The sequence below is a fragment of the Phacochoerus africanus genome, chromosome 15, assembly GCF_016906955.1.
Source record: "Phacochoerus africanus isolate WHEZ1 chromosome 15, ROS_Pafr_v1, whole genome shotgun sequence".
Lineage (NCBI taxonomy): Eukaryota > Metazoa > Chordata > Mammalia > Artiodactyla > Suidae > Phacochoerus > Phacochoerus africanus.
The window spans coordinates 60,450,430-60,468,115 of record NC_062558.1 but is presented as its reverse complement, the minus strand read 5'-3'; the positions used below and the strand labels follow the sequence as shown (position 1 = coordinate 60,468,115).

At 46.4% G+C, this 17,686-nt stretch overlaps 1 protein-coding gene and 1 non-coding gene across 5 annotated transcripts in view; both read left to right on the top strand.

The window, feature by feature from the left end:
* The first annotated feature begins 9,002 nt into the window (after nucleotides 1-9,002).
* On the top strand, nucleotides 9,003-9,190 carry LOC125117151 (U2 spliceosomal RNA). Its single transcript, XR_007132512.1, has one exon. It is a non-coding gene; the product is annotated as a U2 spliceosomal RNA (small nuclear RNA).
* A 7,567-nt stretch (nucleotides 9,191-16,757) lies between these two features.
* COG2 (component of oligomeric golgi complex 2) overlaps nucleotides 16,758-17,686 on the top strand; it is a 42,208-nt gene continuing 41,279 nt past the window's right edge. For 3 of the 4 annotated variants that reach the window (XM_047759855.1, XM_047759854.1, XM_047759853.1), the window contains exon 1: nucleotides 16,759-16,966. In XM_047759855.1, coding sequence (XP_047615811.1) covers nucleotides 16,895-16,966 — 72 coding nt within the window. In that variant the 5' untranslated portion in view covers nucleotides 16,759-16,894. Of the gene's footprint in view, nucleotides 16,967-17,686 lie in introns of all 4 variants that reach the window. The other variant, XM_047759852.1, reaches the window with a different exon arrangement.

The following is a 17,686-nucleotide window of genomic DNA, read 5'->3' as shown; positions in this document are numbered from 1 at the left end:
TTCTAAAAACATACTTTTTCTCACAGCACAATTCCTCTTTGATGTGGTATGGATGAATGTTTAATAAACTCAAATTTTTTTTTTTTTGGCTTGAAGTTCTACTAATTAACCCAAGGCTGAAGTCTCAGGCAAAGTAGGCTGTGTTTGTATTTTAAGGACATGATAAGAGTTAACTACTTCAAGCTTTCTCCTAGGCAAATTTTTGTTCTCTCAAGTCAGAATTTTGAAAAAAAACATATTTTATCAAGCCAGCATTCTCTTAACTGGATATGCAAAAATGACCAGTTTGGGAATTTCAAAACCGTTTCATCTTAACCAATTTTCTCTGGAGTCTAAAGAGGACTGTTGCCATACAGTGTTTTTAAAAAATCATCTCTCATTTTCTTTAGCCATAGCTGCATAGCTAAAATCTTTCTGATGAACTGAACCTGAATTTTGCCTTTACAAAAAGCAACAAGAATACCATCACACAAATGGAGTACACACTCACACCAGAAAACAGAACTGTCACAAATCCTCCAAGAGGATGGGCCATACGGAGTCCGAAACAAACACTTTCCCAACACAAACCGTCCCCAATGGCAGACAGACGTTGGAAGCAGTTGGCAAAAGGCCCAAATGACACTCAAGGCCCATACACAGCCCTGGATGTCAGACACACATTAGACCCAACTGGCAAAAGGCCCAGAGAGCAGCTCGTGCTCACAAAGAGTCGTCGACGTTCAGACACACATAAAAACCAACTAGCAAAAGGCCCAAATAGCACCACGTGCACCGAAGAGGAGTGTGCCAGGTGCACAGGGTAGACTTACTCGTTTTATGGCTCGTCTGCTCCTCCAATTGCATCTTTCTGTTCCACCGAGCAGGAGAGAAACATGGAGGACCCCTCCCCCCCCAAAAAAAATTAATGCTTGAGCAGCTGCGAGGAATGCCCCCCTCCAGCCCCTTTCTCGGGTGGGGCCAGTAGCCTCAAGTAGCAGGCTCACGGAGACCAGCCCAGTAACTGATTTTGCGGCAGCCCTACTGGGGAAAGCCAAGGGAGCCAGATCTCGCGACAGCGTAGCCCCACGTGGACACCAAAAATTTACCCAAAGTGGGTCCAGCTGCCCTCAGCTCAGAAGCCAATCAAGAAGCAAAGTTGGTGGAAAGGAAAGTTCGCTTTATTTTGGAAGCGGTCAACTGGGTAGGGGGAGGAGCAGACTCCTGTCCAAAGGGTGATTCTCCCCTGCCCCCCTTCAGTGGGCAAGAGCTTTTGTGGGCAGAGGGAGGGGGATAAATGCAGAAACAGCACAGTCAGCTCTGACAGTCATCTTGAAAGTGGTCATGGGTGGTCTGGACCGGCGTCAGTCATCTTGATTAAGTACAGTTAGTCTTCAGTTCCAGGGTCAGTTTATTCCCTTTTCCTTGAGGCAAGTTCTTGGAATTGTGGCAGATGATGTCACAGCTACAGTCTGCTCAACACATAGTTAACTTCTTCCTCATGGTGGGGGTTTCAGTCTCTGTAAGAGCTCACAGGATGTGACTCAAAATACCATATACAAAATACAAACAAACAAAAAAAATACCATCTACAGCCCTTGAGGAGGACCTAAAGGTTCTTGACTGCTTAATGACTAAACAAACCATTAGTATTTGATCCTGTTTGACTGCTTTCCTTTGCTCCTGCATTTTCTCACTTTTCTTTTTTTGTGTGTGTGTGGGGCGGGGGGGGGGGGGGCTGCACCTGAGGCATATGGAGTTTCCCACGCTGGGTCAGAATGGGAGCTACAGCTGCCAGCCTGCACCACAGCCACAGCAATGCCAGATCCAAGCCACGTCTACCACCGACACCACAGCTCATGGCAACGTGGGATCCTTAACCCACTGAGAGGGGCCAGGGATTGAACCTGCATCCTCATGGTTACTAGTCAGATTCATTTCCGCTGAGCCACAACGGGAACTCCTCGCTTTTCTAATTAAACTTATTCTTTGGCTTAAGTTTCTCTACAGACAAAAGGAAGGTGGAGGATATGGGGAGAAAAGAATCATAGGGACCTGTTGCGTTTCATGAATACTGCCCATAGCTTGAAGTATACACGGAAGCCTGTTCCCAAGGCTCTGATCTATAAAGGTATAGCACTTTTCCATTCATATAGAGATTGAAAAGTGGCAGGACAGAAACTAACACTTGTCTTGGAAGTTTGCAGGAACATGGTGACCTGACTTATATAGACAGCTGCAAGCACAAAGGATTCCAACACCAAGAAGTTTGTAATAGCCAGCCACACCCCCTCTCCTTTTAGCAGAAAAGAGGTATGGATTCTGACTTGAGTAAGATGGTTCTTTGGGACACTCATCTACCATCTTCTCTGTCTGCTGGATTTCTGAGTAAAGTCACTATTCCTCTTTACAGCACCTCATCTCTCGATTTATTGGCTTGTCATCTGGTGACAATACTAAGACCCCCCCACACCCAGAGGAAGCCAAATCCCAGGCAATTCCATCCCACTGCAGTGAAGTGGCTGGAGGGTCAGAGTCCCAAGAGGATAATGGGTCAGGCCATTAGGAGAAAAGCATGGAGAAATCAAGGCCACACAGAACTGATGAGGAGGGTCCAGAGGCACTGGGAAAGCACCAGCAACTTGCCTGCAGTCCTAGCGAAGATCATTGTAGAGAGCGGGGTGAAAGGAATGAAGGAGTCTGTTCCACACCCATATTAACATGTGTTCAAAGGGAGGCTTGCACAAGAATGTTCATTTCCACACTCTTTCAAAATAACAACAAAATACTGGAAATCATTTAACTGTCTACTAATGGTGGATTGGATCAATCAAGTACAATATGTTCGGATTACAAATATTATTCATCAGATTGAAAAATATGCCAGATTTGTTGCCACAGCTGCAGCAGAGGTCACAACTATGGCTCAGATCTGATCTCTGACCTGGGAAATTCGCATGCAGTCGGGTGGCCAAAAAAGAAAAAAAAAAGCCAGATTTTATGCTCTTTCAGGTATGTTATGAAGTGAAAAATCAAGTGACAGATTAATGGCCTTACAATATTTTAATTAAAACAAGATGTGTAAATAATTAATTCATATGTATTGGCATACAAACCTGTGTAGAAAAAAGTCTAGATAAATATATGCCAACCTGAGGAGATAATAGGGTTTAATGTGTTAAAGGGGACTCATTTTATTTCATACTTGATTATGAATTATTAAGTTATGTAGCTAAAAACCAAACTGCCTTTGTAAAAACAGGCGTGACATTTTGAAATGTGAAGCTATGACAGGAGATTTATGAGCCAAAGGAAAAATAAAAATGACTCCTTCCCATTCTTACTTTTTAAATAATGCCCTTGACAAAAAGTAGAGTTAATTTCCAAAGACTGTCCCCTCAATTATGAGGGCCGAGAAGGCATAACATTTTTCTGTTTTCAGCTAACATTCTGTTATGAAACTAACTGGATTCTTATTGCTGAGCTCCTCACGGTTTAAAACCATAAACCCCGTTAGCCAGCAGACATCCCCAAGCCAGGCAGATTGCACATTCTAAGACCCTTTAGGGTAGTGCATGGGCCATGTTTCACATGTGAGGTCTCCTGGTGGCCTCTGGTCCGAGCTCTACTCGCATGGAGACTGATTCTACGTTGCTGGCCAGCAGGGTCCCAATGTTTCTCAAGGTACATTAGGGCTTTGTTCCTCTAGGTGGCTAAAATACTTAGATAAACAGAAAGCTCACTCCTCATAGGACTCTTTGACTTGGATGTAGCTTGAATAATTGGAAGGCACACACAGGGTTTTCATGTGTTGCTAATTTCTTTTTTTTTCTTTTCTTTTCTTTTCTTTTTTTTTTTTTTTTTTTTTTTTGCCTTTCTAGTGCTGCTTTCATGCCATACGGAGGTTCCCAGGCTAGGGGTTTAATCAGAGCTGTAGCCATCAGCCTATGTCAGAGCCACAGCAACGCCGGATCTGAGCCGCATCTGCGACCTACACCACAGCTCACGGCAACGCCGGATCCTTCACCCACTGAGCAAGGCCAGGGATCAAACCCGCAACGTCATGGTTCCTAGTTGGATTCGTTAACCACTGTGCCATGATGGGAACTCCCCATGTGTTGCTAATTTCTACTGAAAAAACAGTGGCAGGGCATAAAGTATGTAAGTAATAATTTTGAGGTTGGTGACAAGGAAGGCTAGTAAAAGAGAATAATAGAATCATTGAAGAGAAACCACGAGGTCAATAAAAAGGGATGAAGAATAAATACGTCTTCATGTAGAAAGTGGAAGAGGGCTCTCTTGAAGAGGTTAGTTTCTAATCTTACTCCCTTCTGTCTCCTCTGCTTCCTATGAAACACTCTCACCTCCCAACTTAATAAAGAATCCTCGACCTCGCCTCATGGATGCGTAGCTGTGCCCCCCTTTTCCTTGTATTCCCAATCAGTGGTCCTGAAGATTTCCCTATGCTCATCATTCCCACAGTTACTCAGCCCTTCCATTTGGCTCCACTCTACTTCTCTTGTTAAGGGCATCAGTTTCTTTAAAATTTCAGAATCTGATGGGACATTTTCACTTCTTATTTGAGAGGCAGTTGGGTGTCATGAAATGACCCTCGGCTTGCTTCTCTTCTGAAATTTGACTCACACATCGCCTTTTTCAGCAAGGCACACACTGAGACCTGTCGGAAGAGTCAGGAACTCTGCTCACAGACCTTTTAATGCTCTATACATACATCAGCTGGGGAACCCCTGTCTTATCATTGCTAACAGACTCATCTGCCCCAATGACATGTGAGGTTGTTGAGGGTTAAGACTACTTCCTTCAGTACCCTGTTCCAGCTCTGGATCTGGCTGATTGAAGATGTTCCATGATAGCTATTGAATGAGTGCATTAAAGAGTGACTGAATGGGGAGTTCCTGTGTGGTGCAGCAAAAACAAATCTGACTAGTAACCATAAGGTGGTGGGTTCAAACCCTGGTCTCGCTCAGTGGGTTAAGGAACTGGCATTGCCATGAGCTGTGGTGTAGGTGGCAGACACAGCTTGGATCCTGTGTTGCTGTGGCGGTGGCATAGGCTGGCAGCTGTAGCTCCTATTCAGCCACTAGACTGGGAGCCTCCATATGCTACGGGAGGCAGCCTACATAGAAAAAAAAAAAAAAAAGAGTGACTGAACGAGACCCAAACAAATTTACAAGCTTTGTGCAGCAAAGGACATGGAAACAACTCAAATGCCCACTGACAGATGGATTAAGAAGGTGTGGTCCATATACACAATGGAATACTACTCAGCCATTAAAAAAGAAGAAATAATGCCATTTGCAGCATTATGGATAGAACTAGAGATTCTCATACTAAGTATGTCAGAAAGAGACAGATACCATATGATATCACTTATATGTGGAATCTAATATATGGTATAAATGAACCTAGCTACAGAAAAGAAAAAAAAAAGACTCATGGACATGGAGAACAGACTTGTGGTTGCCAAGGGGGAGGGTGGAGGAACTGGGAGGGACTGGGAATTTGGGGTTGGTAGATGTAAACTACTACATTTTGAGTGGATAAGCAATGAGGTCCTACTGTACAGCACTAGGAACTCTATCCAATCTCCTGGGATAGAACATGATGGAAGAGAACATAAAAAAAATAATGTCTTTGTATGTATAATGGAGTCACTTTGCTGTACAGCAGACACTGGCACTATAATTTTTTTTAAAAAGATGGTATTATAACTAAATATGGGTTGGTTATCCCAGGAATGCAAGACTCTAACATTCAGTAATAAATTCATATAATTTCCTATTCTAATTGATTAAAGGAAAAAAATAAATAATTTTAATAATGGCTTACAAAAAGTTGTTAATACTCAACACCCAATCTGACAAGACTCAAGGTAAATTTGGAAGAGAAGGAAAAATCTTTCAGTTGATAAATAGCATCTCCTGGGGGACCTTCAACAAATACACACAGCAACGAGATGAGAGAAGTATGCACATTAAAGAAACTATATCCGCTCTCTCTGGATTAAGAGTGAAGAACACATTGACAGTGTTTACTAGTCCTACTGAGGACATTAAAAAAAGAGTGATTGAATGAATTAGTACATGAGTCCTGATGGGTTAGCCTGGAGAACAAAGAGGAAAAGCTCGGAAGACAGAGCTATAACTTAGACAGGGGAGCAGGTAAAGAAGGAACCAGAAAGGAAGGCCTGAAGAACCGCAAGTTTGGGTCTAAAGTTACAAACCCTGGGAATAAAATGGAGACAATTAGCCCCCATAATGATTAATGAGTAAGGCCTCCTTTGAGCAGAAGAAGAAGAATAAAATTTTTCCTTGGGCCTCCAGAGGTTCTCATTGGACTGAAATAGTCACATTCCACTCCATTGATGGAGTCCGTGTTTTCTATCACCAGACAGTGAGACAGAGAAAGGCCTTGGTTTCAGGGACTCGGCATATGAAGGTAAAATGCTGCCAGTTCATTGCATGGTAGGCATGAGGTCATAATGCTGGGAACCAGTAGTTTAGAGCCAATTTCATCAGAAAGAGCAAAATAAATATTCAAAGGTAACAGAATTTATTCAAACATTCAAACATGTATTCCTCTCTCTCTCTCTTTTTTTTTTTTTTTTTGGCCACACCCAAGGCACATGGAAGTCCCTGGGCCCAGGATTGAATCTATGCCACAGCAGCAAACCAAAGCTACAGCTGTGATAACACCACGTCTCTACCTGACAAGCCACCAGGGAACTCCCACACTTGTATTTCAGACAGAAACTTGCCTTGGCTGTTCACATCCTTCCTGTGCTCTCACACCTCCTCTTACAGACATTTCAGAGGTGGGGTTCTGAGAAGGGAGGCTCCCCCTCTTGGAACAACACCTGACCATCTGGTGCCCATCAGCTCAGCATCCTGGCAACAGATTAGCCCAACTCAGGGTCCATGTCTGGCCTCAGTATTGATGTACTCATCCCAGTTCTGCTCAGAAGGAAGCATCTAAGACCCCCACCATCTGTTCCTGGATGGGTCTGTTCCAGGATTGGCAGAGGACCCAGAGCCTGGGGGAAATGACACTGCTGTCATGTTAGGCCCTTGCTGCCCTGATGTCAGACATTACTGACCAGGTATGTGGACTGTCCCCCTGCCTTGTGCCTGTAGACCAAGCTATGGGGTGTGGGGTGGAGGGTGGTCTGACCATATCACCCCCATCCTCCACCAGCTCAGCCCTGTGACTTGCAGTGTGAACTTGGACATCATCATTCTGGGCGTGTATCTCTCTCGCACTTGTTGGTTAATGATCTAATTCAACCAAGCCTTAGTGTTCTCATCAGTGCAAGAAGACAGCACTAGGAACTCCCTCCCAAGGGCATTTAGGAGACTGAACCGGACAACTGATGTAGAGGGTTTAGTGCTCTGCCTCATTAGTGTTGGCCAGTGTTATTGGCCATGGGACGGCAGGACAAGTTCCCAGCAAGTGCCCTCCGTGTTGGACAGACCAATGGAGAGCCTTCCTCGGTGGGGGGTAGGGGGCAGCCAAGGCTCGTGGTGAGAGTCCTGCCCAGTCCTTGAGAGCACAGGCTTTGGGATCAGGTATAATTCTGGCTTCTCCACTTACAACCTGGTACTTAGGCAAAGGCTTATCATTTCTGAGCTTCTTTTTTTTTTTGCTTTTTAGGGCAGCACCCATGGCATATGTAAGTTCCCAGTCTAGGAGTTGAATCGGAGCTGCAGCTGCCAGCCTACACCACAGCCACAGCAATGCCAGATCCAAGCCTTGTCTGCAACCTACACCACAGCTCACAGCAACACCAGATCCTTAACCCACTGAGCGAGGCTGGGGATCAAACTCGCATCCTCATGGGTACTAGTTGGATTAATTTCTGCTGAGCCACAATGGGAACTTGTGACCCTCACTTTTCAAAGCTATAAACTGAGGGTAACAACACCTATGCCTCCTAGGGTTGGGTCTTTTTTTTTTTTTTTTTGTCTTTTTGCCATTTCTAGGGCTGCTCCTGCGGCATGTGGAGGTTCCCGGGCTAGGGGTCAAATCGGAGCTGTAGCCTCAGGCCTACGCCAGAGCCACAGCAACGCGGGATCCGAGCTGTGTCTGCAACCTACACCACAGCTCACGGCAACGCCGGATCGTTAACCCACTGAGGAAGGGCAGGGACCGAACCCGCAACCTCATGGTTCCTAGTCGGATTCGTTAACCACTGCGCCACGACGGGAACTCCTAGGGTTGGGTGTTGACCTGGCACCTGGATAAATGTATGTGCTCAGTAAACTGTAGCTCTTACAGTGTGGTGTGATTTTTCTTACTGTCACTGTCTGCAGTTCCAGTCTGGTATGTCAGGAAGATAAAGGAACAGAGAGTTTTGCTCCAGCATGAATCCTTTTAGGGAAAAAGAAGGAGGAAAATCTAGGAAAAATGTCCTAGGAGACAAGGTGAATGGAGACAGGAAAATCCAGTCCTATGGTACCTGATCTTTCTTTCTAAAGTACACAAAGCTTTCAAAGGAAGAGATCTGAGAATAGGAGTTTAGTTGGAAGGTATTAATTTCAAAGAGTTTGGTTTATTTCCTATAAAAAAAATCTGTCAAATATCTGCAAGTCATGTGTCTTATAAGGGATTAATATCTAGAATATATATATAGATAGATACGTATATATCTATCTATATATATAGCAACAAGGAAAAGAAAAAATCCCATTTAAAAATTAGCAAGAGGAGTTCCCGTCGTGGCTCAGTGGTTAACGAATATGACTAGGAACCATGAGGTTGCGGATTCGGTCCCTGCCCTTGCTCAGTGGGTTAGGGAATTGGCGTTGCCGTGAGCTGTGGTGTAGGTCGCAGACGTGGCTCGGATCCCATGTTGCTGTGGCCCTGGCGTAGACTGGTGGCTACGTGGCCCTGGCGTAGACTGGTGGCTACGGCTCTGATTAGACCCCTAGCCTGGGAACCTCCATATGCCGCGGGAGCGGCCCTAGAAATGGCAAATAGACCAAAAAAAAAAAAATTAGCAAGAAATGTCCTGGCCTTTTGGCTAATATCAGGTAGAGTATCTGTTCTTATCAGTTTAATATCTGATATGTCCTCTACACGAGGACAATATATTAAATGGATTTTTGGAACAGGGAGTTAGAATAGGAGCTTGTTCCATCCACTTCACGCCTTGACCTGGTACTGAAGTACCTCCAGGAACGGTGCACCCCCTCAGGGGAAAAGTAGAGCTGAAGTTCTAAGGAGTTCCCTGGTGGTACAGCAGGTTAAGGATTCAGCATTGTCCCTGCAGTGGCTTGGGTTCAATCCCTGGCCTGGGAACTTCCATATGCCACAGGAGCGGCCAAGAAAAAAAATTGGCAAGACAGACATTTTTCAAAAGAGATGAAAACAGCCAATAAGCACAAGAAAAGATCCTTAACATCAAAACCACGATGAGACACCACCTCATACCCACTGGGACAGCTGTTATAAAAACAAAACAAAATGGAAAATAGCAATTGTTGATGAGAATGTGGAGAAATTGAAACCCTTATGCATTAATGGAGGGAATGTAAAATGCTGTGGCCACCATGGAAAGGAGTACGCAGTGCCTCAGAAATTTAAAAATAGGAAGATGTGGGGTCAAAGGAAGATTTCTTTTTAGAGATGGAAGTTTGTTTGTATGCTGATGGGAATGGCCCATTAGAAAGAAGCCTCTGGGAGTTCCCGTCGTGACGCAATGGTTAACGAATCCAACTAGGAACCATGAGGTTGCAGGTTCGACCCCTGGCCTTGCTCAGTGGGTTAAGGATCCGGTGTTGCCGTGAGCTGTGGTGTGGGTCGAAGACGAGGCTCTGATCCCGCATTGCTATGGCTGTGGCATAGGCTGGCAGCTACAGCTCCGATTAGATCCCCAGCCTGGGAACCTCCATATGCCATGGGAGTGGCCCTAGAAAAGGCAAAAAGACAAAAACAAAAACAAAAACAAAAGAAAGAAGGCTCTGGGGAGTTCCCGTTGTGGCTCAGTGGTAAATCAGGTACAGACCTAACTAGCATCCATGAGGGCACAGGTTCGATCCCTGCTCTTGCTCAGTGGGTTAAGGATCCAGTGTTGCCATGAACTGTGGTGTAGGTCGCAGACGTGGCTCAGATCTGGTGTTGCTATGGCTGTGGTGTAGACCGGCAGCTGCAGCTCCAATTCGACCCCTAGCCTGGGAATCTCCATGTGCCGTGGTTGCAGCCCAGAAGGAAGGAAGGAAGGGAGAAATCTCTAGGAGTGGAGGCCTTGAAAGGGCTGGAAGAAATGAATCCTAAGCACAAGGAGGGACCCAGGTGACAGCTGGGACACATGCTCCCCATGGTATTCCCTCATGGCTCTTTTCCATCTCCCTGCCTCATCTTTAGTGAATGCTCTCTTTTTCTTTGTTTATTGTACATTTCTCTGATTACAGTGTAAATCCCGTAATGACAGAAACTTTTCTGTATGGTTCACTACTGAATTACCAATATTCAGGGCAGTGACGGGTACACAGTGGGTACTAAATAAACGTTTATCGAATACATGTTAAAAAAATAAAATGGACACAGATGCACGTGTAGATTTTATTTGGTGGAGGGACGATAAGGGAATTCCTGCATGATTTGCTTTTATTTTCTCAAGGCATGCTTCTAGGCTCAAGTGGGGAGTGAGCAGATGTTCAGAAGGGGGCAGGTGTGGAGGCAAGTCTTGAAGTTGGAAACGGTTACTCCCATTAGAGGGAAGGCAGACGCAGGAGCGAGAAGGGAGTTTAAGGTCAGTGCTAAGCATCTAAGGTCGTGGTATAGCCGGCTGGCTCAGCATGCGATGGTTCCTGTCTCCCTGGCATATGCAGCTGGCCTTGGTGGAGCCATTTATCAGGAAACAAAAGGAAGGAGGAAAAGCAGGTCTTTCAGAAGAGATGATGAATTGAAGTTTGAACATGCTGAGTTTGAGGCGCTGGTGGGACACCAACGTGCAATAGTGTTAAGTAGGCGGTGGGTGACATGGGCGAGGAGAGAAGTGGATGGTGGAGATGCGGTGGGAGAGGACCTGGCCTGTGGATGGGAACTGCAACCAAGCACAGAACGGAGATCAGCACAGGAGAGGGCAGCGCACAAGAGAAAGGATAACCAAGCCCTGAGAACGGCCAATGGGAAAGTCACATCATTTGTCACGTGACAGTGACCACGCAGGCGCCAGCTCCCCAGGACCAGATGCCAGGTCTGCAGCCTCACTCCTTCCCTGCCCCAGCATAGTGTGGGTCACGCAGAGGTTAATCTCAAAAGCACCCTGATTGGAATTCTCTGTACTTTACATTTACTAGAATCCTATTATTGGAAATGTTGCCAGGGGATAATTTCTTTCTTTTTCTTTTTTTGTTTTTTAGGGCCTCAGGTACGGCATATGGAGGTTCCCAGGCTAGGGGTCGAATTGGAGCTACAGCTGCTGGCCTACACCACAGCCACAGCAACGCAGGATCTGAGCCACATCTCTGACCTACACCACAACTCACGGCAACGCCAGATCCTTAACCCACTGAGCGAGGTCAGGGATTGAACCCGCAACCTCATGGTTCCTAGTTGGATCCGTCTCTACTGCACCACAACAGGAACTCCAATAATTTCTTAAAAATGTAAAATTATGCCTTTCATACAAATAGAAAAAGAACACTTGTGAAGACTGTATTTTATTGGTTAATTCACAAAGAAATCAGCCACCACTTCAAGGGAAACTCCAAAGAGCAGACAGGTAGACAGTGATGCCGAAATGAATTTGCTGGTTATGGATGCAAAGAGATGCAAAACTGGCTTTTTCCAAAGGAAAGAGGGGGTCAACTATACTTCCAGTGGACAAAATTCATTTGTATGTCTATAGACAAGAATCATTTGTACCGATATCAATTATCTACCGTTTATAGGGTTGTCAACGGCTCAAAGACAGGAAAGGCACACACCCCTCAATGGGATCGGATCATTCAGAAGGGGGCTTTATGCAAAGCTGTTTTCCTTTGGAAGACACTGTATTCTCTCATGTTCATTTCAAAGTCCCTATAATGCCAAAAAAAAAATACGAAAGAAGAAAATTTATCCTTACCATTTTTTAGTTGAGTCTATTTATTATAAAATGTCCATGGAAGAATGAACCATCCACCATATGGGAATATGTGAACTCACTGGTTTGGGAGATGGGGAGATTTGGGGACACCCAAGGATCGCTTTGTCTTCTAGTTGGCATGGGACATTTTGAGTCAAACCAAACCACCTCAGATCCACTCTGGAATGAAGCAGGGTGTAAATAAAATACAGAAGGAGTTGGAATGGCCCTGCAGGCTCCCAGCGAGCTTTCCAAGGTGGGTGGAGGCCTTGACCAGGATGCTGGCTTCACAGCACGGCTGCCTTCCTCTTGGAATGAAGGAGCGTCAGACTAGACACTCGGCGGCTCGCGTTCAAGTGGTATGAGCCACTTAAACATGGAAACCCTCTTTTCCAGCAGCTGTGAGCCAGGACGACTCTGGCTGCTGTCAGAAGAGTTGGCTGCTTTAGTACAACAGTTCAAGAGAGATCAGCTGGGGAATACAAGGATGATTCCTGGGGAAAATGCTCACGTGAATTTCCTCAGCACAGCCTCTCTTTTTGCAACACTGAGCATTCTGTGGCAAGCCGGCCAAAAATGTGAAAACTATAAATAGGGAAGAGTAGGAAGGGAAAATGGGGAACTGACAGGATGCCACTGAAAATACAGAACTAAGAACCTTCCAGAAATTCAAAGTCAAAGAAATGGAGGAGCAGGTACAAGATTTAGAGTGAAAAGAAAGTCAGAAGAGTGAAATCCAGAGAGACTTGAAGCTAGAAAAACAGTGTCAAATTGAAGTCTCACTCTAAAAGCACAGATCAGAAAATGAGGGGGAAAATTAGGAAATCCTGACTGCTTACCATGTTTTGCACTGACAAGGAAATTTATGTACACTTTTCGAATTAATCTTTCAGTTCCTGTTTCCTAAAGATGATAGGCAAATATTTAACAATGGACAAATCTTCAGTAGCAGAGACAATTAGCCAGGGGGAAGCTGGCCAGAAGACCCCTGCCCAGCCAGGTATTAACCCTCTCATGGCCGGCTCCCAGGCCATGGTAGGGATCTCGGGAAAGAGCTAGGGCAGCAGGGGACACCAAGTGGGCTGTGGACAGAGACTGTGAGCCACATTTGCACAGTGAAGGGATGTGTACTAACTGAATATCAGCTCTGACGGGTGACATTCTGAGTGGTGACCTTGTCTGCAGGGCAGGCTTAGGCTCCCACTGTATTCCCTTTGTCCTCTCCAGGGGGCTCCACTAGCATCTGGGGTCTCTCCTGCTGCACCAGCTTTGGTGGGGGAGACACAACTGCCACAGCCTGTGGCTCCACAGGGAAGGCGGCTTCACGTGGCAGCCCGCTCCGTGGGGGTCTCGGCTGCTCCTTGCAAACTCCTGGGAGGAGAGCAGGCAGCAGAGGCTCTCATTTTCCTTTGAAACCTAATCCCTTCAGCATCCCAAGGTTAGCACAGCCGGCTGTTCAGATTTAGGTACATCCGTTTACTAAATGCCTGAGGACAATTTCAGAAGGGAATTACATTGAAGGAAGGAAAGAGTTCAAGTTCTAGTTCATCTTGACTTCTAGAGAAGGGAAGGTTTCCCAAGCACCTTTATCTGATCTGCCCACCACCCTCGCCCCATCTCCTGATGCCTTGCTTGGTTAGAAGTGTGGGCTTTGCAGAGTTCCCATTGCGGCTCAGCTGTTAACGAACCCAACTAGCATCCATGAGGAAAAGGGTTCACTCCCTGGCCTCGCTCAGTGGGTTAAGGATCTGGTGTGAGCTGTGTCTCAGTTGGGGCTCGGACCCCAAGTTGCTGTGGGCATAGGCCACATGGCATAGGCCTGTGGCTACAGCTCCAATTCAACCCCTAGCCTGGGAACCTCCATATGCCAACAGTACAGCCCTAAAAGACAAAAAGACCAAAAAAAAAAAAAAAGAGTGTGGGCTTTACAGTCTTCCCTGCCCTGCCTGGATTTGCCCTTGTCACTGTCACCATGTGGCCTTGGGATAAATGTCACCTCTCAGAGCCAATACAGATTGGTTACTAGAACTGGTCATTTTATAGGTGTGATGATACTTTTGCAGGTGTGTAAGGAATTGTCTTTTTTTTTTCTCTTTTTCTGTGACCTGTAAACCAAAGTCTATGGGGAGCAGGAAATGGTGTGGTGTTTGGAATTTGTCTTAAAGTATATTCCAGATTTAAAAAGCGGGTAGTGGTGCAGTGGTAAGAGAGCAAAGATGAAACAGATGATAGTTGAAGCGTTGAAGCAAGGTGATGGGTTCGTGGAAGGGGTGGAGTAATTTCTGCTCTCCAGACTTTTGTATGTGTTTGAAATTTTTCATCATAAGAGTAAACAAACCCAAAACCAATACTGAGGCTTTCATTCTCCATACTTAAAAAAAAAAAATCACAGAATGTACTTTTCCTAACTGCTTCTCTTGGCAACTTGTCTTGATTTTTCTGGCTAGATTCCAGCTCTCACCCTATCCACCAACTTCTCTAGACTTTAGTAAGGAACATTCCCTTAGACAAGGCTTATAGGCCCAAGGCAAAGGAATATATCATTTGGGATTCTACTATACCCACATGTAACAAATGTGACCAGTGTCTTAGTTGTAGTAATTTTGTTTTTTGTTTTGTTTTGTTTTGTTTTTTAGGGCCTCAGGTGCAGCATATGGAGGTTCCCAGGCTAGGGGTTGAATCAGAGCTGTAGCTGCCAGCCTATACCACAGCCACAGCAACACAGGATCTGAGCCATCTGTGACCTACACCACAGGTCATGGCAATGCCGGATCCTTGACCCACGGAGCGAGGCCAGGGATTGAACCTGCATCTTTATGGATCCGAGTTGGGTTCGTTAACCACTGAGCCACAATGGGAACTCCTTGTTTGGAGTAATTTGAATACAAGAGTTTCATCGTACGGTGATGCCTCCCTCTGTCCCACCCTTTCAAGGACTGGCAGGGGTGAAGGTTATCTCCAGAGAGAACACAGCCTGAAGAGGCAGGCTTATACCCAGGCTTTATACCCAGCGTATAAAGCGACTCGGGTGAAGTTTGTGGTTTGAGTCTTAAGAAGAAAAAAACTGAAATGAATCATCATCATTGACCATGGTTTTCACAGTTAGAGGGAGGGCCAATGGGAGAAAGAGTGAGGAAGAAAAGAAGAAAGAGAATGTCAAAATAAAATTGGGATGTATGGGGGCAGGTGGAGGAAGAAAGTCTGAGATGTTGGGGTGGGGTTTGTTGACTTAAACAAATGCACAACCTGAAAGTTGAGAGTTAAGTTTATTTTTTTCTTTTTAGGGCTGCAGGTGCAGCATATGGAAGTTCCCAGGCTAGGGATCGAATCACAGCTATAGCTGCTGGCCTTGGCCACAGCCACAGCAACACTGGATCTTTAACCCACTGAGAGGGGCCAGGGATTGAAGCTTTGTCCTCATGGATACTAGTCAGGGTCATTGCCGCTGAGCCACAACAGGAACTCCTGAGAGTTAAGTTTTATTTGGGGCAAAATGAAGCCCAGGAGACAGCATCTCAGGTGGCCCTGAGAAACTGCTCTGAGGAGATGAGGGAGGAGTCGGGATATACAAGAGTTTTTTTTGCAATAAAGGACAAGTAGTTGGAACAAAAGAGGTCTGGGCTCGCTGAAATCATTCCTTGGATATGCACCTCAGCTATCAGGGCAAGTAGCCTAGGTTCTCATAGCCTGGGTTCCCTCAGGACTCCCTCTGTGGTCCATGCTTGGAGGTGGCTTCATTTGCAGATGACCGTGACATCCATTTCAGAGAGCTCCGAAATACTGCTCCAAAGAGGCAGGGAAAATAGTATCGGGGTATCTGATAAAGGTGAGGGGGAGGTGCATGCAGCCACGCACACATTTTACAGAAGTTTGCTGCTGGTGTCCTTAAGGTTACTACTAGTCAAGAGGAGCAAACATCACTATGAAGGATTTTAGTGTTTTTCTAGATAGGAGATGCAAGAATTGGGTGCATAATATCTTCTCCTAAAAATATCTGACTATCTTAAGACCAGTTCTTCCAGTTTCCTAAGAGCACAGAGTACTTCACTCCTGGTCTCCACCCTGAACTCCACCCATGGGTGCTGCGGGTGGGCAGCTGCAGTGGCTCACAATTTAATCCATGTAGAGGCTGATGGCAAGTGCGAAACCTCAGTTCCCGGTTTGATCGCACCAACACTGGCCACAGATTCTGACATCTGCCCACTCCTGGTTTAGATGAAAAATAACCATGTGTGCAGATGTATTTGTTTAGTGACTAGGCAGGTGATGAGGCGCTCCTTTAAGAGCCTTGAAGACCCCAAATTGCGCTTAGACTGCCCACCTGGCACTGAGCCCAAGCCTGAACCACCGGCCTGAGAACCCAGAGGCTGACATGCAGCTGGGCATGCTCTCTCCGCGAAGCAAGGTAGGGAGAAGACGCAGGAAGAACATTGCAGACAGATTTTTCCTAGCAGAAAGAGTGGCTGGGAGGGAGCCCCCCCACCCACACTGCTGCTCTCTCCACACTCAATCCCGCCTCCCTGGGAGCCCTAAAGTGGCCGGAGCCAGCGTGAGCTGCAGAGACGCCCTCCTCCCGTAGGAGGGCAGCACGATGCGCAGCGCGACCGCGGCGGCTGTCCCAGAGCCCCTCTTAGGGGCGGCGGACGGAGGCCGGCCCTCCGGTGCACTTCGCTGATTGGCTGCGGGGCGGGCGCTGCCATGTTGGCGGAAGAGGTGCCCTCTGTGCCGTGGAAACGGGTCGTGGCTGCGGCCGTCGAGTCCGTGCACGCAGCCGGCTGCTTCTCCTTGCTGGGGTGTCAGCGCTGAGAGGCGGCGACCGGCGGGATGGAGAAGAGTAGGATGAACCTGCCCAAGGGGCCGGACACACTCTGCTTCGACAAGGACGAGTTCATGAAGGTGCGCGCCCGGCCTCGCTCCCCTCCCCGCCTGCTCCTGCCCTGTCTAGGGCCGCGCCCGCGCGGGACCGGCCCTCGGCGGGACCTCGCTGCGCTTGCAGTGAGTCTCTCGGCCTCAGGTGTGGCAGGTGCAGACTGGAGAAAGCGCGTCTGCGAAGTCGCGCGTAGTGTGTGGAAAGGCCTGGAAGTTCTGGGCAAGTGGTTTTGAGCTCAGTGTGAAAGACCCTGTTATTACCCGACCCCGTTGCCATGCAGAGCGGTCTGGTTGCCAGGTCCTTGGCCAGACAAGCTTGTTGGCCAGATCCTTGCTCTTAGAAGTATGTACCGCAAGTACTGACCAAGTCTGAGAATCCACGTCCCCACCCAGAGATCAGGTGGGGAAAAAAGACACTTGACGGAAATGCTTTTCATAACATTGACCTAAAGCTTCTAAGTGGGATGTTTATAAGATTAGAATATTCTTACTGATTTTGTTGCATTACAACGAAGCAAACCATTCCCTTTTCCTGAAGTTGCCCTACTTGAAATTGCATTTCTGCAGGTAATTGTAGGATATAAACTTACATAGATAGAATAGAAATATAAACGGAAAACATTTTGCAGATAATAAAGGGTCAGAAAGCACCGCCTTGAAAATGACCAGGATTTCAGTCAGAGCCAGGAAGGACTTTGTATACCTGTTTGGTGTATCTCTCTGGGTCAGTTCTTAAACATTACAAAA